Source organism: Gobius niger (assembly GCF_951799975.1).
Source record: "Gobius niger genome assembly, chromosome: 1".
NCBI classification, from domain to species: Eukaryota; Metazoa; Chordata; class Actinopteri; order Gobiiformes; family Gobiidae; genus Gobius; species Gobius niger.
The window spans coordinates 72,843,274-72,867,505 of record NC_136852.1 but is presented as its reverse complement, the minus strand read 5'-3'; the positions used below and the strand labels follow the sequence as shown (position 1 = coordinate 72,867,505).

Sequence of the window (24,232 nt, the reverse complement as noted above, 5' to 3'; positions counted from 1 at the left end):
CGATACCTGTTGTTTTAATTGACTTAAAATAATGTGTTCAGGAGAAAATCCAAAAACGGCACAACAGCAAGAACTCGGGAGCAGCAGCGTCGCCTGTAACTTCAGTTTTTGAGCAGAATTCTCACTTAAGCAGCGATAAAAAGAGAGTTCGGACATTATTCCTTCCTGAGCTGCAGAGACAGATCCACATCAGGACAGTTTTTACTTCAGATAAACTTTTCTAAACTCACTGAGTGAAAGCTCCACACGTCAAAGATCTGTTACACAGTGCGAGCGCTCACTCTGTCACTGATCATTTACAGAAACCGTTCCAAAAATGGCTAATGCAGAGTGAGCGCTCACTTTATCCACAAACAATCTTTGATCCCAAATGCTTTGGTGCAGCTGGAGTTTAGTAACAGCAGCAGTAACTTCAGGCTCTGCCAGTGTTAATTTCGTCGACTAAAATATTTAGTCTTAATTTTAGTCAAAGTGATATTTTTGACGACTAAAATTGGACTAAAACTTAATTAAAAGTTTTTCATGAGACTAAAACTATGACTAAAATGTCCAGATATTTCAGTCGACTAAAACAAGACTAAATAAAAATGAAAAGGAGAGACTAAAATCATCCAAACTTCTGTTGAGCGTCTGAAAGAGCCTCAGATCATTTAAATTCTCTGCTAAAGGATCAGCTCTGAGCTTTGTTCATGTGGAGCAGAAACATGAAGCAGAGGAACAAGATTAAATATGATTATAATGAATATTATCAATGCAAAGTCGACTAAATTCGTCTTAAATTTAGTCGACTAAATTTACTTGCAATTTTAGTCGACTAAAACTAAACTAAAATCGAATTACATTTTCGTCAAAAGACTAAGACGAAAACGAAATAAAAATATGTGTCAAAATTAACACTGGGCTCTGCGGCTAAAGCTAAAGGTAAAGCTCATGTGTTTCTCTTTGTCTAAGAGTCTAGTTTCTTATTCAGTCCTGGTTTAGTCCTGGTTTAGTCCTGGCTCAGACACGGCTCTGACATAACGACTAAAGTGTTAGTAAGTTGTAGCTTTGCTTCGCTTTAAGAAAACATCTGCATTTGTGCTGAAGCTGCTCTTGAGTTCAGGCTTTTTTAGATTCACTGAGGATCATTTATTCACGTCTGGAGAGAAAAAGTGCTGAAAATTAGCACCGCTTAACGGTGCCCAGGCCCAGGCCTGTGACAAAGAGGACGAGAGGAGCAGCGGAGGCAGAGAAACATCACCAGGGTTCAGGTGGAGAAACTCACTGTTAACCTGCAAAAAAGAGCCACGTCTGTTCTTTTATAACACGGACATACGTGTGTTATTTTAGTTTTGATAAATGTATAAATCACGTGTTCAAAGCCCCGCGTGGTTTGAGAAAAGCCTCTGAAGTCGGCCTTTAGGCTGACGTGGAAACGGTTTAAGCTCCGTCATCCCAAATAATGACACGTCACCGACACGTGAACCTTCTGAGGAAGGAAGAGGCTGAACTCTGAGGGTTTGTTTATCCGCTTTACTAGTTTCAAAGTGAGAAACCGTTTGAGCAAAAGGTTGATTTGAACATTGTAATTATAAATATCCCACACACCTTATCCTCAGGTCCAACATGACTCTGAGTCTTTATGACAATAACAAACATTGACTGACTTGTTTCCTCAGTGAGGCCCAGAACACGAAGAAGAAAGTTCCCCCGCGGCTCTTCTGTGACATCTGCGACTGTTTCGACCTCCACGACACCGAGGACTGTCCCACGCAGGCGCAGGAGCCCGACTCGCCCCCCCACACGGCGTATCACGGCAGCAAGGGCGACGAGCGGCCGTACTGCCACATCTGCGAGGTGTTCGGCCACTGGCCCGACGGCTGCAACGACGACCAGACCTTCTGAAGCCTCTGCACAATCTCTCACGCTTTTGCACATCAGGGGACACGCGTGTGCACGTCGGGACACGCGTGTGCACGTCGGGACATGCGTGTGCACGCCGGGACACGGGACATACGTGTGATTTCTCAGTGTTCAAGTGTCTTTTCTATTAATTTATAAACCTCCTGGGATCGCACAGCCTGAGGTGATGGACTGTAATAACCGCTGACTGTACATTGGGGGCGCCAGAGTTTATTTTTGTAAGTCTGTGAGGAGTCGGTTTATCACGGCCTCTGTGGAGGAACTGCTGGATCTGTAATCAATCAATCAATGAAGCTCTCGGTTCCTCTGAACCGGCCTTTCCAAAAGCATTTTACAAATGAGACCTTTCTGTATGACGTCTAAATGTATTCAAATAAAAAGAATTTATGGATGAATTTAAACATGTGTCATGTTCCTCACATTTGACAGATTTCCACGACACGATGGCCTAGTGGTTAGGGCGTGTTAGCTCTGCCAGGCTGAAGGACAGGGGGGTTTCTTTACATGAGACAGTCGTACGTTCACTCCACACTCAGTGTCACAGATCGACATGGACAGCAGAGCCTCAGATCAGGGGTCAATGCATTCAAACATTCAAAAAGTGACTATTTTGTCACTATTTCTGACAAAATAGTGACAGAAAAGTGACCAAAAAATGTAAAATAAAGAAAAAAAATGGACATAAAACTGGCAAAAAGCAACAAAAAAGTGACCAAAGAACGACAAAAATTGGACTAAAATTTGACAAAAAATGACAATTCAATATAACATCAATATTTCTTAACTCAACAGAGAGCTACAGAACCTACTTATTTCTCAGATAAAAAAGTAATATTTACTAAAGTCACTACTTCCGGGGTTAGCGTAGCTGTTGCGTCGTTAGCATTTCTCTCCGCTAACCCGGATGTACAGATTTTGGTAAATATCTGCTCTGTCTCACACTGAATATTAGTTTTTGAAAAAAGCTACAAAAATGTGACAAAAAAGAAGCGACAAAAAAGCGTCAAAATAGTGACCAAAAAGTGACCAAAGAATGTGACTAAAATTTGACAAAAATGACAAAAATTTGACAAAAATGTGACCAAAAAGTGACCAAAAAATTGACAAAAATTGACAAAAAAACACAAAAAAACCACCAAATTTCTGTCTCACACTAAATATTAGTTTTTGAGGTTTTAATTGTGTGGAATTATTAAAATTGCAGTAACAAGTACCATCTGTGGCCATGTGAGCCGATAAAACTAAAGGGAGAAGGAACAAAACCAAGATGTAAAATGGTAAATCTAAACATATCATTTATTGTTAAAGGAATGCAAAGGTAAATCAAACATACACACATTCAGGTACGCAGTATAGTAGTATTTTATAGAGGATGTACTCTTCCAAACCACATAGTTACTCGAGTATCCCAGAGCAGAAGTATCTCAGTGCTGTTTTCACTCGGGGGGTGCGAGGTTCGCTCCTGAGGGCAGGTCTGGGGGGTTCAGTGGCTCAGCTCCCGTCGGGCCTGAGCCGCACTCTCCCATCGCTCCAGCTGCACCGACAGCTCCACCGTCAGCGGCTCCTGGGGGCCACACCCACCGGCCCCGTCGGGCTCCTTCACCGGCTTCTCCTTTCCTGTGAGACGCCAGAGGAGACCAAGCTTTTACATGAAGGATTAACTGGTGTGAGTGAATCCAAACCTTTGGCCGTGGGCGTCTTCTTGGCAGTTTCTCCTTTCTTTGTCTCTTCTCTCTTGTCCTTCTTCACTTTCTTTCCTTCGTCCTGCAGGAAAAAACAAACTCTTTGAAACTGGGATGGAGAAAATGTGAGATTCAGAATGTCATGACTTTGCCGATCCATGTGAGACAAAAAAAATAACTTTTACTGGACAATGTTTAAACGACTTTAACCTCTTAACCCCCACCTGAACAGAGCACATTTTCTCCAGTTAGGCTTTACCCAAATCCAAAAAAACAGCATCTAAACAAATAATGACAAGTGACAAAAAATGGATAAAAGTTTGACAAAAAAGCGGCAAAAATGTGACCAAAAAAGCAAAAAAAAGTAACAAAAAATGTCAAAAAAGCGACAAAAAAGTTACCAAAAAAGATACAAAAATGTGACCAAAAAAATGACAAAAAAAGATTAAAAAATGGACAAAAAAGTGACAAAAATGCGACAAAAAAGCAACAAAAATGTGACCAAAAAAACCAAAAAAAGTAACAAAAAATGACAAAAAAGTGAAAAATTTTTTACTAAAAATGAAGTGATAACAAGTGACAAAAAATGGACAAAAAATGACAAAAAATTGACAAAAAAACCCCCAAAAAAGTAAAAAAAAAAAAAAAAAAGTGAGAAAAAAAGTGAAAGAAAAGTTTTAAAAATTGACAAAAAAAAGTGACGGAAAAAAAGAAAAAGCGACAAAAAAGTAAAAATGACAAAAAAAGTGACAAAAAACTAAAAAAAATGACAAATAAGTGACAAAAAAATGACAAAAAATGTGACAAAAAATGACAAAGAAGCGAAAAGAAGCTACAAAAAATGAAGTGATAAACAAGTGACAAAAAATGACAAAAAATGAAAAACAAAAACAAAAAAGCGAGGAAAAAAAGTGACAAAAAAGTGACGGAAAAAGAAAAACCTACAAAAAATGTGACAAAAAAATTACAAAAAATGTGACAAAAAATGACCAAAAATGTGACAAAAAGCAACAAAAATCCCCCACAAATGTGACAAAAAATACGACAAATAAATGTAAGTGATGGCAGGAAAAAGATCCGTTGACGTCAGTTTACATCAGGCCTTAGCTTTCAAATGAGGTGATTGACACTTTAGTACCCACTGCGCTGAGCCCAGTATAGAAAAGTCCACACGTTAGGATCGATAATGTGCTTCAGACGCTGGATGGACCTGCCTTGTCCGGAGTGTTGGCTGCTGAAGGCGGGCTCTCCGAACGCTGCAGTCCAAAGTCGCAGCACAGCGCCACCTTGTGTCCCCTCTGGAGCAGACTGTGGAGGGGCACGTGGACTGAGCCCAGCGCTCTCCTGATGGGGGGGTCCTGCACCAGCTCCGGGAGGACTCGCTTCTTCTTGTCCTTCCCTTTCGTCGGAGCCTGACGGAGACATTTGGGCGCGATTACAAACGTACATGAGAAAATCCAGTAGAGTTTTGGAGAGTTTTGCAGATTTTTTTTTTTTACATTTTGCAAGAATTCTACTCAAGATGGGCCTAAAATGATTCCAACTTCCAACTTAATGAGTTTGGACGCTACTAAAAATTAAACAATTTCTGCTGCATTTGTGTCATTTGTTTGAGGTAAAGTTTCTCTTGTTTTTCCCCCCAATTTTTTACTGTTTTTTTTTTTTCACATTTGTTCCCCCAAAATTATCAATATTTTAACACATTTCACCCTAAATTTCCCCTTACTTTTTTTTTTACATGTTTTTTCCCTGATTTTCCCCAAAATGCATTTTTTCCCCCCAATTTTTCCACTTATTTTTCACATTTTTTCCCGCTTTTTTCCTCAATTTGTCAATATTTTGTCTGTTTGTTTTCTCTTTTTTCTTTCCAATTTCGTCCCAAATTGACCCCGTTTTTTCCATGTTTCTCAATTTCCTTCTTTTTTGTATATTTTTTTTCAAACTTGTGTTTCACTTTTTTTTTTTTTTTTTAACCCCTTAACTCCCACCTGAACCGAGCACATTTTCTCCAGTTTGGCTTTACCCCAATCCAAAAGGTTCTGGAAAAAAAGGTGGGAAAATAGCAAGAAAACTGAGACGAAAACAATGTTGGAAATGTGACAAAAAAGTGAGAAAACTTTGGCAAAAAAGTGACGAAAAATTTATGAAAAAATGACAAAAATGTGACAAAAAAAATGACAGAAATTTGATAAAAATATTTGACAAAAAAAATACAAAAATTCGACAAAAAAATTACAAAAAAATAACCAAAAAAAAAAAAAATTTATTAAAAAAGTGTCAAAAATGTCATAAGAAAATTGACAAAAAATGGACGAAAAATGACAAAAATGTGACAAAATGTGAAAAAAAAAATTACAAAAATTTGATGAATATTTGACAAAAATGTGATAAAAAATGGACAAAAAAATGACAAAAAATGACAAAAAAGTTACAAAAATGAGTTGAATACCCAACAAAAAAATGATGAAAAAAAAATCTGATGACGTGAGGAAAAAGATCCTCTCGGTTCAGGCGGGAGTTAAAGGAATAGGCCACCGTTTTTACATACTGAGATATGCTCTTACCTCACTTTAGACGTGTTAATATATCCCCGTCTGGTCTTTGTCCGTGCGCTCTGCCAGGCAAACGGAGCACATACGCAGCCTCTCCCACATGTCACATAGCTCCGAAAAAGCTCACGATAGAAGCTACCAAGCTCTTCCACGTGTTCCCTATTTAAATAAAGTTACGTGAAGTGTTTTCATGCAAAGTATATTTACACAGAAATGTAACATGTCGATTTTATAAGCAAATAAAAAGGGGGACTATATTGTGAGGCGTAATGATACGAGGAGTAAAACGTCCGCGCAGTAACTCCTAAAGACTTCCCCGCTCACTTCCGTCAATAACCTTTAGGAGTTACTGCGCGGACGTTTTACTCCTCGTATCATTACGCCTCACAATATAGTCCCCCTTTTTATTTGCTTATAAAATCGACACGTTACATTTCTGTGTAAATATACTTCGCATGAAAACACTTCACGTAACTTTATTTAAATAGGGAACACGTGGAAGAGCTTGGTAGCTTCTATCGTGAGCTTTTTTGGAGCTATATGACATGTGGGAGAGGCTGCGTATGTGTGAGCGCACGGACAAAGACCAGACGGGGATATATTAACACGTCTAAAGTGAGGTAAGAACATATTTTAGTATGTAAAAACGGTGGCCTATTCCTTTAAGATGGTTTTGATTAACGGTTCTCAGGCCTATTCACGACTTGACTGTGTCTTGATGAAACTCAGCGCTTTTCTCAGGGGGCTGGAGGTTCCTGTCAAAGCCACTGACCTCTTTTCCTTTGGCTCCTTTTGGTCCTGGTTTGGGCGTGGCTGAGTCCTCGGAGGCTGCAGGCCAGGACAGAACCTGCACACAGTCACACAGTCACTCAGTCACTCGTGGTTCTTTCGGATCACTCAGTCACTCGTGTCCGGACCTTCTCCTCGTGGACGCTCACGCTCAGGCCTCGCCTCAGGAAGTTCTTCAGGGCCTTCAGGTCTGAGACGCTGTGGCTGCGAGAGTCACTGAAGTCCATGAGCTCAGACCAGACCAGTTTACACGAACTGTGGCTGGAAACTGAGCGAGAGACGAGAACGAGAAACACCTTTACATGTGCAGTGTGTCAATAATGGGGTAGTGGGTCTAACCTCTTAACTCCCACCTGAACGGATCCCATTTTCTCCACTTTGGCTTTAGCCTAATCAAAAAGCTTCTTGGGAAAAAACACCGAAATAGCCACAAAAAATGAGAAGAAAACAAGGATGTAAACGCAACAAAAATGTGACAAAAACTCAACCAAAAAGTGACAAAAATTCGACAAAAAAATTCAACAAAAAAGTGACAAAAATTCAACAAAAAAAATACCAAAATTCAACAAAAATGTGACAAAAATTCAACCAAAAAATGACAAAAATTAAACAAAAAAAATGACAAAAATTCAACCAAAAAGTGACAAAAATTACAGAAACTCAACAAAAATGTGACCAAAAAGAAAAAAAAAAACATACAAAAGGTGACACAACACAGCAAGGAAAAAGATCAGTTTTGTGGGTCTTAGCTTTCAAATGAGGTGTTACACAGGCCTATATAATGGCCAAAGAGGACAGAATGCATTCGGTTCAGGCGGGGGGTAAGAGGCTAGAGAACGGGTTAGAAAACAGGACAGGAGACCAGTGGTGGAGACATTTTATTTATCTTTCAAGACCAATATACTGTCCTCAAATCCTGCCCGTGTGGAAATTAAAAAATGCTAATGAAAAAAAATAAAAAAATAAAATAAAAGTCAAAATTAAAATAAAAAAATAATATGGGAGGGAAAATTGGGAAATTTGGCAAAAATATTGGGAAAAAAAAGTTTAGGGAGATTCATTTTGCGAAAATTGGGGTGAAATTGGAAGGAAAAATGTGATTAATCCCACCTCCTGAAAGTGCACATTGTCGTTGTGTCCTTGGGCAAGACACTTCACCCACATTGCCCCCAGTGTCTGCGTACATTGGTGTATGAATGAGAGCATGAATGGGTGAGTGGATCCTTGCTGTAAAGCGCTTTGAGTGGCTAATGTAGGTGGAAAAGCGCTATATAAGTTGAGACCATTTACATTTACCATTAAAAAAACACAGAAAATTTGGGAAAATGTTGAAAAAAGTGGAAAAAAATTGGGGAAAAATTGAAAACTTTGGGGCAAAATTGGGGGGGAAAAAAAGTCATTTTGGGAAAACTGGGAGAACAAATTGGGGGAAATTTAGGGGGAAAAAATGTAAGACATCTGGGGGAGGAATGTGAAAATTTGGTTTAAAAATGCGAGAAAAAATAAGAAAAACAGAAAGTGTTTTTTCAGCCCTTTTGTCGTTAAAGGAAGTTTCTTGGTTGTTTCACCTCAAACAAATGATACAAATGCAAAAGAAGTTAACCTCTTCACTCCCGCCTGAAGCGAGAGGATCTTTTTCCTCACATCATCAGATTTTTTTCCCATCATTCTTTTGTTGGGTATTCAACTCATTTTTGTAACTTTTTTGTCATTTTATTGTCATTTTTTTGGTCAAATTTTTATCAAATTTTTGTCACATTTTTGTCTTGTGACATTTTTGCCACTTTTTCATCAATTTTTCGTCACTTTTTTGTCAATGTTTTCTCACTTTTTTGTCACATTTCCATCATTGTTTTCGTCTCAGTTTTGTTGCTATTCTCTCACCTTTTTTCCAGAAGCTTTTGGATTGGGGTAAAGCCAAACTGGAGAAAATGTGCTCGGTTCAGGTGGGAGTTAAGGGGTTAAATGGAAGGAAAAGGAATAAATTAACATTATTCATCTGTTTTATGTTTCTATATGACAAATAATGTAGTATCAGTATCGAAAACCAAGTATCGTTAAAGAACCAATATCAAAAATAATGTAACGGTCCCCAGCCTTGATCATGAGTGAGTCCAGTGAATGAAAGGTGAAAGGTGAAAGGTGAAGGGTGAAAGGTGAGGATACCCAGAGTTGGTCCAGAGGCGTCTCCGCAGACAGATGGATCCTCAGACTCCAGAGTGTCGGACACTTCTGCTGCAGCTTCACTCTCGCTCCTGACGTCCTGTTGAAACACGACCACGGTCAGCATCAGGACACCAGACCGGTTTAACGGTTCCAGCCCTCGGTGTGAGGCGCGTCCCAGGACAGACCCACCTGCTGCTCGGTGTGAGGCGTGTCCCAGGACAGACCCACCTGCTGTTTTTGTGACATTTTTATTGCATTTTTGTCACATTTTTGTTGAATTTTTGTTGAATTTTTGTTGAATTTTTGTTGAATTTTTGTCACATTTTTGTTGATTTTTGTTGAATTTTTTTTGATTTTTTGTCACATTTTTGTTGATTTTTTGTCACATTTTTGTTGATTTTTTGTCATATTTTTGTCACATTTTTGTTGGATTTTTATCACATTTTTGTTGGATTTTTGTTGAATTTTTGTCACATTTTTGTTGAATTTTTGTCACATTTTTGTTGATTTTTTGTCACATTTTTGTTGAATTTTTGTCACTTTTGTTGATTTTTTGTCACATTTTTGTTGAATTTTTGTCACTTTTGTTGATTTTTTGTCACATTTTTGTTGATTTTTTGTCATATTTTTATCACATTTTTGTTGAATTTTTGTCACATTTTTGTTGAATTTTTGTCACATTTTTGTTGAATTTTTGTCACATTTTTGTTGAATTTTTGTTGAATTTTTGTTGAATTTTTGTTGAATTTTTGTCACATTTTTGTTGAATTTTTGTAGAATTTTTTTCACATTTTATTTAATTTTTGTTGAATTTTTGTCACATTTTTGTTGGATTTTTATCACATTTTTGTTGAATTTTTGTCACATTTTTGTTGAATTTTTGTTGAATTTTTGTTGAATTTTTGTCACATTTTTGTCACATTTTTGTTGAATTTTTGTCACATTTTTGTTGAATTTTTGTTGAATTTTTGTTGAATTTTTGTCACATTTTTGTTGAGTTTTTGTTGAGTTTTTGTCACATTTTTGTTGAGTTTTTGTCACATTTTTGTTGAGTTTTTGTCACATTTTTATTGAATTTTTGTCACATTTTTGTTGATTTTTTGTCACATTTTTGTTGCATTTACATCCTTGCTTTCGTCTTATTTTTTGTGGCTATTTTGGTGCTTTTTCCCAAGAAGCTTCCCGCTGTGAAGCGTGTCCCAGGACAGACCCACCTGCTGTTCGGTTCGAGGCGTGTCCCGGGACAGACCCACCTGCTGCTCGGGCGAGTTGCTGATGAAGTCGTAGGAGACGTAGTAGGAGAAGGAGAGCACGGGGAAGGTCTGGCTGCCGTGGTCCGGGTCCCGCTCCGGGTCTGGGAGTCCGCGCAGCCGCCCCACGTGCACCGAGGCTCGTGCACACTCCCTCACAGCACCTGGGTCACATGATCACACGGTCACATGATCACACGGTCACATGGTCACACGGTGAGACGCTGCAGGTAAGAGCTGGGAACAAATCGCTACATCACTCAGAATCATGTCAGTAATGTGCAACGTTTCAAATGGATTCAACCTCTTAACTCCCGCCTGAACCGAGAGGATCTTTTTCCTCACGTCATCAGATTTTTTTTCCATCATTTTTTTTGTTGGGTATTCAACTAATTTTTGTAACTTTTTTGTCATTTTTAGTCACATTTTTTTTTCATTTTTTTGTCACATTTCTGTCATTTTTCCTGCATTTTTTATCACATTTTTGTCAATTTTTTTGACATTTTTTCATCAATTTTTCATCAAGTTTTTGTAATTTTTTTGTCACATTTTTGTCATTTTTTTGTCACATTTCTGTCATTTTTTAGCAATTTTTTTGTCAATTTTTTGTCATTTATTTGTCAATTTTTTGTCACATTTTTGTCATTTTTTTGTCAATTTTTCATCAAGTTTTTGTCTTTTTTTTGTCACATTTTTGTCAATTTTTTGGGGAAATTTTTCATCACATTTTTGTCAATTTTTCATCACATTTTTGTCATTTTTTTGTCAATTTTTTGTCACATTTTTGCTTAAAGGTTAAAGCCTGTATGATCTGCTGTGACCTGCGAGGTGACTCAGGCCCCTGAAGGCCCCTCTCTCCTCGGGGCTGACCCGCCGTGTGTCCAGGCAGACGAGCCTCTGCAGGACGTCCAGGGCGAGGCCGGGGTAGGAGCGCCCCAGGGAGCAGGGCGTCCCCTCCAGCAGCAGGCTCCTCAGGCTGGGCAGAGACGACAGGGCCTCCAGCAGGGGGCGCTGGTCCTCGAAGTCACAGCCGGACAGGTCCAGGCAAACCAGAGCCGGCCTGGACGCACAGACAGGAGACACTTCAGGGACATGACTGAACCCACACCTGAACGCAGTGCATCTTCTCCAGCTTTACCCAAATCTGAAAGCCTGGGATAAAAAGCATCAAAATAGAAACGAAAAGTAAAAAAAAAGTGACAAAAAAAGAGGCAACAACAAAGAACAAGAAGAAAAGTTCTGATCACGTTTGTAGGCCTGAGCTTTCACATGAGGCGCTACACTGTTGCTCTGCGGTCGAGAGGCTTTTAGATTTGGGTAAAGCCAAAAATTTTCACAAAGACAAAAAAAAGATGCAGATTCAGCCCATAAACAAAGATTAGAAACATGTAGAGAAAATGTGAGAACACCGTGTGGAATTTCTCACATTTCTGTCTGATCTTCATCAAAATCAAAAGAGTAAACAGTGTCTGCTTAACCTCTTACCACCCGCCTAAACCAAATGCATTCTGTCCTCTTTTGGCTGTGTAACACCTCATTTGAAAGCTAAGACCCACAAAACTGATCTTTTTCCTTGTTGTTGCTGTGTTGTGTCACCTTTTGTATTGTTCTTTCTTTCTTTTTTTCCATTTTTGTCACATTTTTGTTGAGTTTTTTGTCACATTTTTGTTGAGTTTTTGTCACTTTTTTGTTGAATTTTTGTCACATTTTTGTTGAATTTTTATCAGATTTTTGTTGAATTTTTGTCACATTTTTGTTGAATTTTGTCACTTTTTTGTTGAATTTTGTCACTTTTTTGTTGAGTTTTTGTGACATTTTTGTTGAATTTTTGTCACATTTTTGTTGAATTTTGTCACTTTTTTGTTGAATTTTTGTTGAATTTTTGTCACATTTTTGTCACATTTTTGTTGAATTTTTGTTGAATTTTTGTTGAATTTTGTCACTTTTTTGTTGAGTTTTTGTCACATTTTTGTTGAATTTTTGTGACATTTTTGTTGAATTTTTGTCACATTTTTGTTGAATTTTTGTGACATTTTTGTTGAATTTTTGTCACATTTTTGTTGAATTTTTGTCACATTTTTGTTGAATTTTTGTCATATTTTAGTCACATTTTTGTTGAATCTTTGTCATTTTTTTGGTTGAGTTTTTGACACATTTTTGTCACATTTTTGTTCAATTTTTGTCACATTTTTGTTGCGTTTACATCCTTGTTTTCTTCTTATTGTTTGTGGCTATTTTGGTGTTTTTTCCCAAGAAGCTTTTTGATTAGGCTAAAGCCAAACTGGAGAAAATGGGATCCGTTCAGGTGGGAGTTAAGAGGTTAAACTAATACCACCCAAACATTTACATTTGATCATATTTTCATTGCCGGTGCACCCCCTGAATCTCACTGAACTGCAGCGGTTTTGACAGAGGAACGGTCCCAGATCCATCCCGATCGTTGTGAGCGTCTGATCTGCAACGACAGGGACGGTTTTTCTGCAAAAGATCTTCATAAACTTGTGAAACTCTTTCGAAAAACCAAAGCTGATCAGTTTGGGAGGAACAAATGGGACAGCACATCAACATCTAAACCCTCTCCTCACTGTGGAGTCTGGAGCAGGAGAACCATGATGTGGGGCTGTTCCGTTTCCTCCTGGACAACATGACATCATCAACAGCTGGGTTTCAGGTCACATCACAGCGTTCTAAAGGCCCATAATATTATATAGAGGTAAAATGATTTTGTTAATGAGGACATTTTTGGTCTTGTACAGAGACATCATGGACCCAGTGACTGATATTAATGGTCATTTTTATAATTCATACATTTCTTTTTTCGGTACGGCTTGTGAAAGTGCAATGCCGTCAATACGTTTGTTAAGTGGTGACGTCACAGCTCTACACCCGGTGTGCGAGAAACTACAAAAAAGTCTTTAAAACCACAATCGATATTTGTGAAACTCAACAGAGAGTTACTGAACAGACATATTTATCAGGCCCATTCGCCAAAAATGACGCACCTACTGCTATAAAAGTAATATTTACCAAAATCGGTACTTCCGTGTTAGCGGAGAAAAAATGCTAACGGTGCAGCAGCTACGCTAACCCCGGAAGTAGTGACTTTTTTAGCAGTGGGTGCAGCATTTTAGGCTAATGAGTCTGAGAAATAAGTAGGTTCAGTCACTCCCCGCTTCAGAAATATTGATTGTGGTTTTTAAAGAGGGGGTATTCTGCTTTTTTCAGTCCCATAGCACCAGTCTATATCACACTACAATGATGCCGAAACCTTCTGTTGGTCTGTAAATGCAGTAAATTAGAATAACTGCCTTGCATAAACTTGCTCTCTCAAAATGGCTGTAGTGAATGTCTTGAAATAGGCCTCTGTCTCTTTAAGAACCTCTGACCCTTTCCGACACGCCCCCTCCACACGCTGTCTGTGGCATCAGTGGGGAGGGGGTTCTGCTGAGGAGCAGTGGTTGGTTACTCGGCTGGTGACGAAAGCTCGGAGGCGTCTCCAGGAGGTGGGGGCGTTCCTAGGAGGACTCTGGCAAACCTATCCCTAAAATGGCCGCCATCAGAGTTTTTACAGATTACTCAGAAATACGTGAATGTGCCAAGGCAACACTTCAGGCATGTTTTTAATGAGGGAATGACATAATAACATGATGTAGAGCTTGAAAAAGTCCATTTTGCATAATACCCCCCCCTTTAAGAGTTTTTTCTGTTTTTTTCCCCCCTCGTATTATATATATTTCCCGGTCTTTCCCGGAAGCGGAAGTGACGTCACACTTAACAAACGTATAAGAAAAACTGGCTCCTCCCCCACTGGGTCCTGCTACATCCTCCCATTCTAGAACCTGCAACCCGGCAATAGAAACATTCATTCACAAGTTTATCAAGATATTTTGCATAAAGACCTGAGACCTTCACAACAGTGCGGAATAAGTAAGTGAACCCCCCTTTTCTGTAGGTGCAGATCAGACGCTCACAACCATCAGGATGAAGCTTGGACTTCAGGGGGTGTACTCACTTATTCCACGCTGTCCTGTGAATGTTTATGAATGTTGTGTGAATGTTGTGGCCAATAAACGTATGATGAAATGTAAATGTTTGGGTGGCATTAGTTTAAGAAGACACTGTTTACTTATTCCTTTGATTTTAATAAAGATCAGACCACATTTAGTGACCAATTCAGGCAGAAATATGAGAAATTCCACACAGTGTTCTTACTTCTTCACTGTAGTACTTATCAGAGTGAGCATCAGCAGGTTGTACCAGACGGAGACGACGCCCACATACGACACGTTACAGGGAAACAGAGACTGACTCACTGCAGCTGCTGTTCCATTTACTTATGGGAAATTCAACAGAAATTTAGTAATCCATGGGGAAATTCTCCATCGTGGGATCAATGAAGTAGAATTATTACTCACCACTCTCTCAGTGTCGAGCGGTTGCACATTTTAGCAGTGAATTTAGTCAGACAAACTATGAATACAACAAAGATCGACTGTTCTCAACAACCAGGAAGCATTTAATCTGTCATAGTGGAGATTAGAATGAACATAATGTTGCATCACTTCCTGTGTTTCCCAAACGGTCTCTCATCTAAGCAGCGCCCGGGTCCTTTCTGCTGAGCCTCTGATCTGACTGAGAACAGGTGGTGTGACCAGTTCAACTGTGAATTTGATTTCTTTGTGATTACAGTGAAACCCGGTCTTTGGAACCGGCTGGATCTTTGAGAGAACCAGGACTGCAATATAAGGTTCTCTGCAAACAACAGAACACGATCAAGGATTTTCTGTCCAAAAGCTGCTAACCCTGTATTTATGCGTCTGCAAACAGGTTCATGTTATCACCAGAAAAAAACTTCTAAAATAAATAAATGACATTTTAGAAGGAGTAGGCCACCATTTTCCATACTGAGATCTGGGCCGATTCTCAATTCTCAGACTGCAGACTCCGTACTTGTGAACTCCGGGGTTCGGAGACCCGGAGAACGGACATGAGGAGTTCACGAGTTTGGACTCGGCTTCTTCAGCGAGTGCTTGATGACATCACAGGAAGTAGCACATGAACCTGGAGCAGTGAACTTTTATAACAGTAAATCACCTCATGTGAAATAAAAGAGTGAGACACTGCAGGCCAAGTGGAAAGATGCTTTTTAAAACATAAATTACAAACTTTTGCAGAAAACAAAAATTTAAATTGTATATTTTAGTCAATTTCACATAAGGCGTCATGTGTAAAGTAATTAAAGATATCTATCTTATGTGCAAACTGAAACAATAATATACAATAGACAATAATCCCCCCAAAACAGGTCAAATATTATGTATTAATGTGTTTGGGGGTTGCAAATTATTATGAAAAAACGAATGAATAATTGAAACTTTAAAATATGAAACTGTTTTGGAAGTTTCCATATAAAGATGTGTCTGCAGTGCCCCCTGAATAAAGCCTCAATAACCTGTTCATGACGATACGACTTTACTGCTGCTGATCATTGTGAGAAAATGAAAGAGAAGATGAAAGCATGACCATGACACTTCTGAGGATAAAAGACTCTTAAACCGGTCACATCTCCGCATTTATTTACTTGCACGATCAGCTGATCAGCTGAAGCGGCTCAGTGCTGAGGAGGTGATTCACGAGCTCAAAGCCAAACGGATTGTGGGAAATATAGCTGGCGGAGACGCACAAGTCACTGAGAAGAGAACTTTGAATTGGAACAGGACTTGGGCCGCGTGTGATGACGTTTCACGAGTCCACGAGCACAGAAGTCCGTCTGTTACTACGCCTCACAACATAGTTCCCCTTTTTAATCAACATGTTTAATGTTGTGGTCTTTTTGCGTGACTGAAAGCACAAAGACCAAGGTACGCATCGACTCGTCTAAGCTCAGGTAAGAACATATCTCAGTCTGGAAAAACGGTGGCCTGTCCCTTTAAACAAAGACACAGAACTGACCAGTGAGCTCCTGTGAGGCTGCAGATGTCCTCAAGGGAGCCCAGGGGATTGGAGGCCAGGCCCAGGTACAGCAGGCGAGGAGGGGGCTGAGAGGTCAGGGCGGACAGGGAGGTCACGAGGTTGTTCCGCAGCTCCAAAACCTGAAGCACATGGAGGTCAAAACCTGAAGCACATGGAGGTCTGAACCTGAAGCACATGGAGGTCTAAACCTGAAGCACATGGAGGTCAAAACCTGAAGCACATGGAGGTCTGAACCTGAAGCACATGGAGGTAAAAACCTGAAGCACATAGAGGTCTAAACCTGAAGCACATGGAGGTAAAAAACCTGAAGCACATGGAGGTCAAAACCTGAAGCACATGGAGGTCAAAACCTGAAGCACATGGAGGTTCAACCCTGAAGCACATGGAGGTCTGAACCTGAAGCACATGGAGGTAAAAACCTGAAACACATGGAGGTCTAAACCTGAAGCACATGGAGGTCTAAACCTGAAGCACATGGAGGTCTAAACCTGAAGCACATGGAGGTCTAAACCTGAAGCACATGGAGGTCTGAACCTGAAGCACATGGAGGTCTAAACCTGAAGCACATGGAGGTCTGAACCTGAAGCACATGGAGGTCTAAACCTGAAGCACATGGAGGTCTAAACCTGAAGCACATGGAGGTCTGAACCTGAAGCACATGGAGGTCTAAACCTGAAGCACATGGAGGTCTAAACCTGAAGCACATGGAGGTCTAAACCTGAAGCACATGGAGGTCTAAACCTGAAGCACATGGAGGTCTGAACTTGAAGCACATGGAGGTCCGAACCTGAAGCACATGGAGGTTCCTCATTTAAAAGCTAAGAACCTTCAATATCACTTTAACTAACACTTTCCACTTGTTCTCTCGTGGGCGTGGAGGTGAGTGTGGAGGTGAGTGTGGAGGTGAGTGTGGAGGTGAGTGTGGAGGTGAGTGTGGAGGTGAGCGTGCAGGTGAGCCTTCAGGTGAGCGTGGAGGTGAGTGTGGAGGTGAGTCTTCAGGTGAGCGTGGAGGTGAGTGTGGAGGTGAGTCTTCAGGTGAGCGTGGAGGTGAGTGTGGAGGTGAGCGTGGAGGTGAGTCTTCAGGTGAGTGTGGAGGTGAGCGTGGAGGTGAGCGTGGAGGTGAGCGTGGAGGTGAGCATGGAGGTGAGCATGGAGGTGAGCGTGGAGGTGAGCGTGGAGGTGAGCGTGGATGTGAGTGTGGAGGTGAGTGTGGAGGTGAGTGTGGAGGTGAGCGTGGAGGTGAGCCTTCAGGTGAGCGTGGAGGTGAGCGTGGAGGTGAGCGTGGAGGTGAGCGTGGAGGTGAGCATGGAGGTGAGCATGGAGGTGAGCGTGGAGGTGAGCGTGGAGGTGAGCGTGGATGTGAGTGTGGAGGTGAGTGTGGAGGTGAGTGTGGAGATGAGTGTGGAGGTGAGCCTTCAGGTGAGCGTGGAGGTGAGTGTGGAGGTGAGCGTGGAGGTGAGTGTGGAGGTGAGCCTTCAGGTGAGCGTGGAGGTGAGTGTGGAGGTGAGCGTGGAGGTGAGTGTGGAGGTGAGTGTGGAGGTGAGCGTGGAGGTGAGCGTGGAGGTGAGTCTTCAGGTGAGTGTGGAGGTGAGTGTGGAGGTGAGTGTGGAGGTGAGCGTGGAGGTGAGCGTGCAGGTGAGCCTTCAGGTGAGCGTGGAGGTGAGTGTGGAGGTGAGTCTTCAGGTGAGCGTGGAGGTGAGTGTGGAGGTGAGTCTTCAGGTGAGCGTGGAGGTGAGTGTGGAGGTGAGTGTGGAGGTGAGTGTGGAGGTGAGTGTGGAGGTGAGCGTGCAGGTGAGCCTTCAGGTGAGCGTGGAGGTGAGTGTGGAGGTGAGTCTTCAGGTGAGCGTGGAGGTGAGTGTGGAGGTGAGTCTTCAGGTGAGCGTGGAGGTGAGTGTGGAGGTGAGCGTGGAGGTGAGTCTTCAGGTGAGTGTGGAGGTGAGCATGGAGGTGAGCATGGAGGTGAGCGTGGAGGTGAGCGTGGAGGTGAGCGTGGATGTGAGTGTGGAGGTGAGTGTGGAGGTGAGTGTGGAGGTGAGCGTGGAGGTGAGCCTTCAGGTGAGCGTGGAGGTGAGTGTGGAGGTGAGCGTGGAGGTGAGTGTGGAGGTGAGCCTTCAGGTGAGCGTGGAGGTGAGTGTGGAGGTGAGCGTGGAGGTGAGTGTGGAGGTGAGCCTTCAGGTGAGCGTGGAGGTGAGTGTGGAGGTGAGCGTGGAGGTGAGCGTGGAGGTGAGTCTTCAGGTGAGTGTGGAGGTGAGTGTGGAGGTGAGCGTGGAGGTGAGTGTGGAGGTGAGTGTGGAGGTGAGCGTGGAGGTGAGTGTGGAGGTGAGTGTGGAGGTGAGCGTGGAGGTGAGTGTGGAGGTAAGTGTGGAGGTGAGTGTGGAGGTGAGTGTGGAGGTGAGCGTGGAGGTGAGTGTGGAGGTGAGTGTGGAGGTGAGCGTGGAGGTGAGTGTGGAGGTAAGTGTGGAGGTGAGTGTGGAGGTAAGTGTGGAGGTGAGCGTGGAGGTGAGCGTGGAGGTGAGTGTGGAGGTGAGTGTGGAGGTGAGCGTGGAGGTGAGTCTTCAGGTGAGTGTGGAGGTGAGTGTGGAGGTGAGTGTGGAGGTGAGTGTGGAGGTGAGTGTGGAGGTGAGCGTGGAGGTGAGTGTGGAGGTAAGTGTGGAGGTGAGTGTGGAGGTGAGCGTGGAGGTGAGCGTGGAGGTAAGTGTGGAGGTGAGTGTGGAGGTGAGCGTGGAGGTGAGTGTGGAGGTAAGTGTGGAGGTGAGCGTGGAGGTGAGTGTGGAGGTGAGTGTGGAGGTGAGTGTGGAGGTGAGCGTGGAGGTGAGTCTTCAGGTGAGTGTGGAGGTGAGCGTGGAGGTGAGCGTGGAGGTGAGTGTGGAGGTGAGTGTGGAGGTGAGTGTGGAGGTGAGCGTGGAGGTGAGTGTGGAGGTGAGTGTGGAGGTGAGTGTGGAGGTGAGTGTGGAGGTGAGCGTGGAGGTGAGCGTGGAGGTGAGTGTGGAGGTGAGTCTTCAGGTGAGTGTGGAGGTGAGTGTGGAGGTGAGTGTGGAGGTGAGTGTGGAGGTGAGCGTGGAGGTGAGTGTGGAGGTGAGTGTGGAGGTGAGTCTTCAGGTGAGTGTGGAGGTGAGCGTGGAGGTGAGTGTGGAGGTGAGCGTGGAGGTGAGTGTGGAGGTGAGTGTGGAGGTGAGCGTGGAGGTGAGCGTGGAGGTGAGTGTGGAGGTGAGCGTGGAGGTGAGTGTGGAGGTGAGTGTGGAGGTGAGCGTGGAGGTGAGTGTGGAGGTGAGTCTTCAGGTGAGCATGGAGTTGAGCGTGGAGGTGAGTCTTCAGGTGAGTGTGGAGGTGAGTGTGGAGGTGAGTCTTCAGGTGAGTGTGGAGGTGAGTCTTCAGGTGAGTGTGGAGGTGAGCGTGGAGGTGAGTCTTTAGGTGAGCGTGGAGGTGAGTGTGGAGGTGAGTGTGGAGGTGAGCGTGGAGGTGAGTGTGGAGGTGAGCGTGGAGGTGAGCGTGGAGGTGAGTGTGGAGGTGAGCCTTCAGGTGAGTGTGGAGGTGAGAGTGGAGGTGAGCGTGGAGGTGAGTGTGGAGGTGAGCGTGGAGGTGAGTGTGGAGGTGAGTGTGGAGGTGAGCGTGGAGGTGAGCGTGGAGGTGAGCGTGGAGGTGAGCGTGCAGGTAAGTGTGGAGGTGAGTCTTCAGGTGAGTGTGGAGGTGAGCGTGGAGGTGAGCGTGGAGGTGAGCGTGGAGGTGAGCGTGGAGGTGAGCGTGCAGGTAAGTGTGGAGGTGAGTCTTCAGGTGAGTGTGGAGGTGAGTGTGGAGGTGAGCGTGGAGGTAAGTGTGGAGGTGAGTCTTCAGGTGAGTGTGGAGGTGAGTGTGGAGGTGAGTGTGGAGGTGAGTGTGGAGGTGAGCGTGGAGGTGAGCGTGGAGGTGAGCGTGCAGGTGAGCCTTCAGGTGAGCGTGGAGGTAAGTGTGGAGGTGAGTCTTCAGGTGAGTGTGGAGGTGAGTGTGGAGGTGAGCGTGGAGGTAAGTGTGGAGGTGAGTCTTCAGGTGAGTGTGGAGGTGAGTGTGGAGGTGAGCGTGGAGGTGAGTATGGAGGTGAGTCTTCAGGTGAGTGTGGAGGTGAGCGTGGAGGTGAGTCTTCAGGTGAGTGTGGAGGTGAGTGTGGAGGTGAGTGTGGAGGTGAGTGTGGAGGTGAGTGTGGAGGTGAGCGTGGAGGTGAGTGTGGAGGTGAGCGTGGAGGTGAGTGTGGAGGTGAGTGTGGAGCACCTGGAGCTCCGCGGGCAGATGCTCGGCGGGCACCTCCGTCAGCCTGTTGGCACTCAGCACCAGCTCCTCCAGGTTACACAGCTTCAACAGCTCCACGTCCACCACCGAGACCTGGACTCACACCAAACACACAACTGTGATGAAATGATGAAAGTGTTTTTCTTTGGCTCTCACTGGGCACAACACCAGTTTGGTATAAAAAAAAGGTTTAGGTTCTACTGGTATCAAAAAAATAAACCTATCGAGAGCAGGAACTGAAAAGAAATATGAAATCTTTATATTCAAGTTTTGATGCTGTTGGTCATCAAAATTTATCAGAAATAAAAAGTGAAACACAAGTTGAAAAAAAGAGGAAGAAGTCAAGAAGAAAAATTGAGAAAAATAAGTGGAAAAATTGGGAAAAATCGAACGGAAAAATTGAAATTGTGGGAAAAAATTAGGGGGAAAAAAAATGGGGGAAGGAAAAACACGTAGAAAATGCTGGAAAAAATATAAAACAATTGAGTAAGAAAAATGGGAAAAACAAGTGGGAAAATTGAGGTAAATTTGGGAAAATTTAGAAGAAGAAAAATTTAGGGGGAAAAAAGTAAGTTTTGGAAACAATTTTAAAACAATTTTAAAACATAAAAAAAAGTAAATTTAGGAAAAAAAAAACAATTAAGAAAATTGTGGCAAAAAGACAAAAGAAATTGTGGGAAAGTTTTTAATTTTATTTTGAAATATGGGGGGGAATCGTGAAAAAAATTGTTAAAAATTGGGAGAAAAAATAAGAAACAAATGACACAAATGTAAAAGAAGTTAAATGGAAGGAAAAGGCATTAATGAATGTTATTAATCTGTTTTATGGTTCTTTATGACAAATACTTGAGTATGGGCATCGTTAAAGTACCGGTATGTAAAAAACCGTCCCAGTACCCAGCCCTACTCACGTCCTTGTCGATGAGGCGCAGCGTTGTGAAGTGTCTGTAGATGCTGGTCTTGCTGAGTCGTTTGGGGCTGAGGGCTGCTCGTCTCCTCAGGGATGAGGCCTGTGGGCTCCAGTCTGGGTCCTGGTACCAGGGGGAGGCGGGACAGTCCAGGAGGTCCAGGAGGGACTGAGGGTCAGAGCTCTGCCCAGCGCTCTGCTTCTGCAACACAAGGTCATTTAGTTATAGGGCTGGGTACCGTTACAATGGTACCTGTACTAAGATATGAGTCATATAGAAACTTAAAACAAATTCATAATAATTTTCATTTATTCTTTTTCCTTCCATTTTGGAATTTGCATTTGTATCATTTGTTTGGAAAGGAAAGGACAAGATCACGAATACAAGCGGCCGAAATGAGTTTCCTTCGCAGGGTGGCTGGGCGCACCCTTCGAGATCGGGTGAGGAGCTCAGTTACCCGGGAGGAGCTCGGAGTAGAGTCGCTGCTCCTTCACGTCGAAAGGAGCAGCTGAGGTGGCTCGGGCATCTGTTCCGGATACCTCCTGGGTCATTTATTTGAGGTGAAACAACCAAAAAACTTCCTTCAACGACAAAGGGGCGGAAAAAAACCCTCCAAGTTTTCCATAGTTTTTTTTATTCTTCCCATAAATTTCCCCCAATTATTCAATTTTTTTTAAACAGGTTTTTTTCCACATTAATGGCAAAAAAGTAAGAAATAAAATAAATCTCCCAAATTTTCCCATATTACCCCCATTTTTTTTTCAATTTCACCTCAAATGTCCCCCCCCCCGGAAAATATTTTCCACATTTTTCTAATTTTTTCAACTTTTTTTTGTAACTTGTGTTTCACTTTTTATTTCTTTTAAATGTTGATGACCATAAAAACTTGAATATAAAGATTAAACATTAATTTTTGGTTTCTGCTTCTATAATATTCGATACCAGTAAAAAACCTTTTTTATTGATTCCAGACTGGTATCACTTAACAGGAGGACCCTGCCCTTCTAAGCTCCCACGTCAGCAATACTTGAATGAGTTGTTGACTACACGGATGAGTTGTTGACAATAGCAAATGACTTGAAAATAGTTTCCCATATTCACAGAAAGTGTGGGGCTCTACAGGTCAGTTCTGGAGAATCCTCTGTAGTTCGTCAGTGAGGGACTTACCCAGGGCCCAGGGCCACAGGGGAACTCACACAGGCCCAGTGTGTGGATGAGCCGGTCCAGCACCGCACTCACAGAGGACATGGTTCACTCTCAGGGTCACTCTGCTACAGGCTAACGCTACGGGCTAAAGGCTACACTTTGTTTACCAACACTGTGCGGTTGCCAGGCAACAAAGGCAGACTGCTCTACGTTTGTTAAGTGTGACGTCGCGACTTCCGGTTCCTAGCATACCGGCTAATATGCAAGAAAAAAAACATTCAAAACTCTTTAATACAACAATCAATATTTCTGAAACTCAACAGAAAGTGACTGAACATACTTACTTCTCAGACTCATTAGCCAAAAATGCCGCACCTTCTGCTAAAAAAGTATTATTTACTAAAGTCGGTACTTCCGGGGCTAGCGTAGCCGTTAGCATTTATCACCGCTAAACCGGAAGTACCGATTCTAGTAAACAATACTTTTATAGCAGTAGGTGCGGTATTTTTGGCTAATGAGTCTGAGAAATAAGTATGTTGAGTCACTCCCCGTTGAGTTTCAGAAATATTGATTGTTGTATTAAAGAGTTTTTTGTTGTTTCTCACACATCTACAACCCCGGAAGTAGAGCTGTGACGTGACCACTTGTGTGTGGGGAGTCTGGGGGTGTTGGGGGTATGTGGGGGATATACTGGTGTGTGGGGGAGTCTGGGGGTGTTGGGGGTATGTGGGGGATATACTGGTGTGTGGGGGAGTCTGGGGGTATGTAGGGGATATACTGGTGTGTGGGGGAGTCTGGGGGTGTTGGGGGTATGTGGGGGATATACTGGTGTGTGGGGGTGTTGGGGGTATGTAGGGGATATACTGGTGTGTGGGGGAGACTGGGGGTGTTGGGGGTATGTGGGGGATATACTGGTGTGTGGGGGTGTTGGGGGTATGTGGGGGATATACTGGTGTGTGGGGGAGTCTGGGGGTATGTAGGGGATATACTGGTGTGTGGGGGAGACTGGGGGTGTTGGGGGTATGTGGGGGATATACTGGTGTGTGGGGGTGTTGGGGGTATGTGGGGGATATACTGGTGTCTGGGGGTGTTGGGGGTATGTGGGGGATAGACTGGTGTGTGGGGGTGTTGGGGGTATGTAGGGGATATACTGGTGTGTGGGGGAGTCTGGGGGTGTTGGGGGTATGTGGGGGATATACTGGTGTCTGGGAGTGTCTGGGGGTGTTGGGGGTATGTGGGGGATATACTGGTGTGGGGGGGGGGTCTGGTGGTGTTGGGGGTATGTGGGGGATATACCGGCCCAGGTGGGGTGTAGGTGTGTTTGGGAGGTGTTTGGGGGATGTGTGTGTGTATTTTTTATAATCTGTGTTTAGGTATTTTTTAAAGAGCTGCTTAATTACAACCATATTCGTAAACAAGTTTGTAAAGTTATAATGATAAAATGTGAGGACTGTCTCCACATTCTAATGAGTCTCCTATAAATAATAAATTGTAAAATACAGTATGATGCTTCAGATTCGTTTTATTTGATTTATGTGATAACATAATATCATAACATCCACTGCATGTGATCAAGAAAGAGCAGTGCATGACTGTAACATTAA

The 24,232-nt window shown here is 42.9% G+C and overlaps 2 protein-coding genes across 8 annotated transcripts in view; one reads left to right on the top strand and one right to left on the bottom strand.

Moving 5' to 3' along the window:
• Positions 1-1,917, top strand: part of clip1a (CAP-GLY domain containing linker protein 1a) — a 64,063-nt gene extending 62,146 nt beyond the window's left edge. For all 7 annotated transcript variants that reach the window (XM_079551609.1, XM_079551610.1, XM_079551608.1 and 4 more), the window contains one exon: positions 1,659-1,917. In XM_079551609.1, the coding sequence (XP_079407735.1) occupies positions 1,659-1,884 (226 nt within the window). In that variant the 3' untranslated portion in view covers positions 1,885-1,917. The remainder of the gene's footprint in view (positions 1-1,658) is intronic.
• Positions 1,918-4,777: 2,860 nt separating this feature from the next.
• LOC306978150 (leucine-rich repeat-containing protein 43-like) lies at positions 4,778-22,745 on the bottom strand (the record flags this gene model as incomplete). The annotated part of the gene is made up of 10 exons (XM_079576641.1): positions 22,650-22,745; positions 21,486-21,683; positions 20,557-20,667; positions 16,294-16,433; positions 11,163-11,401; positions 10,345-10,505; positions 9,092-9,188; positions 7,054-7,193; positions 6,909-6,983; positions 4,778-4,996 (listed from the first exon to the last, which is right to left on the bottom strand). The coding sequence occupies exons 1-10, from the start codon at positions 22,728-22,730 to the stop codon at positions 4,778-4,780; spliced, it is 1,461 nt and encodes a 486-aa protein (XP_079432767.1). The 5' UTR covers positions 22,731-22,745.
• Between the last annotated feature and the right edge of the window lie 1,487 nt (positions 22,746-24,232).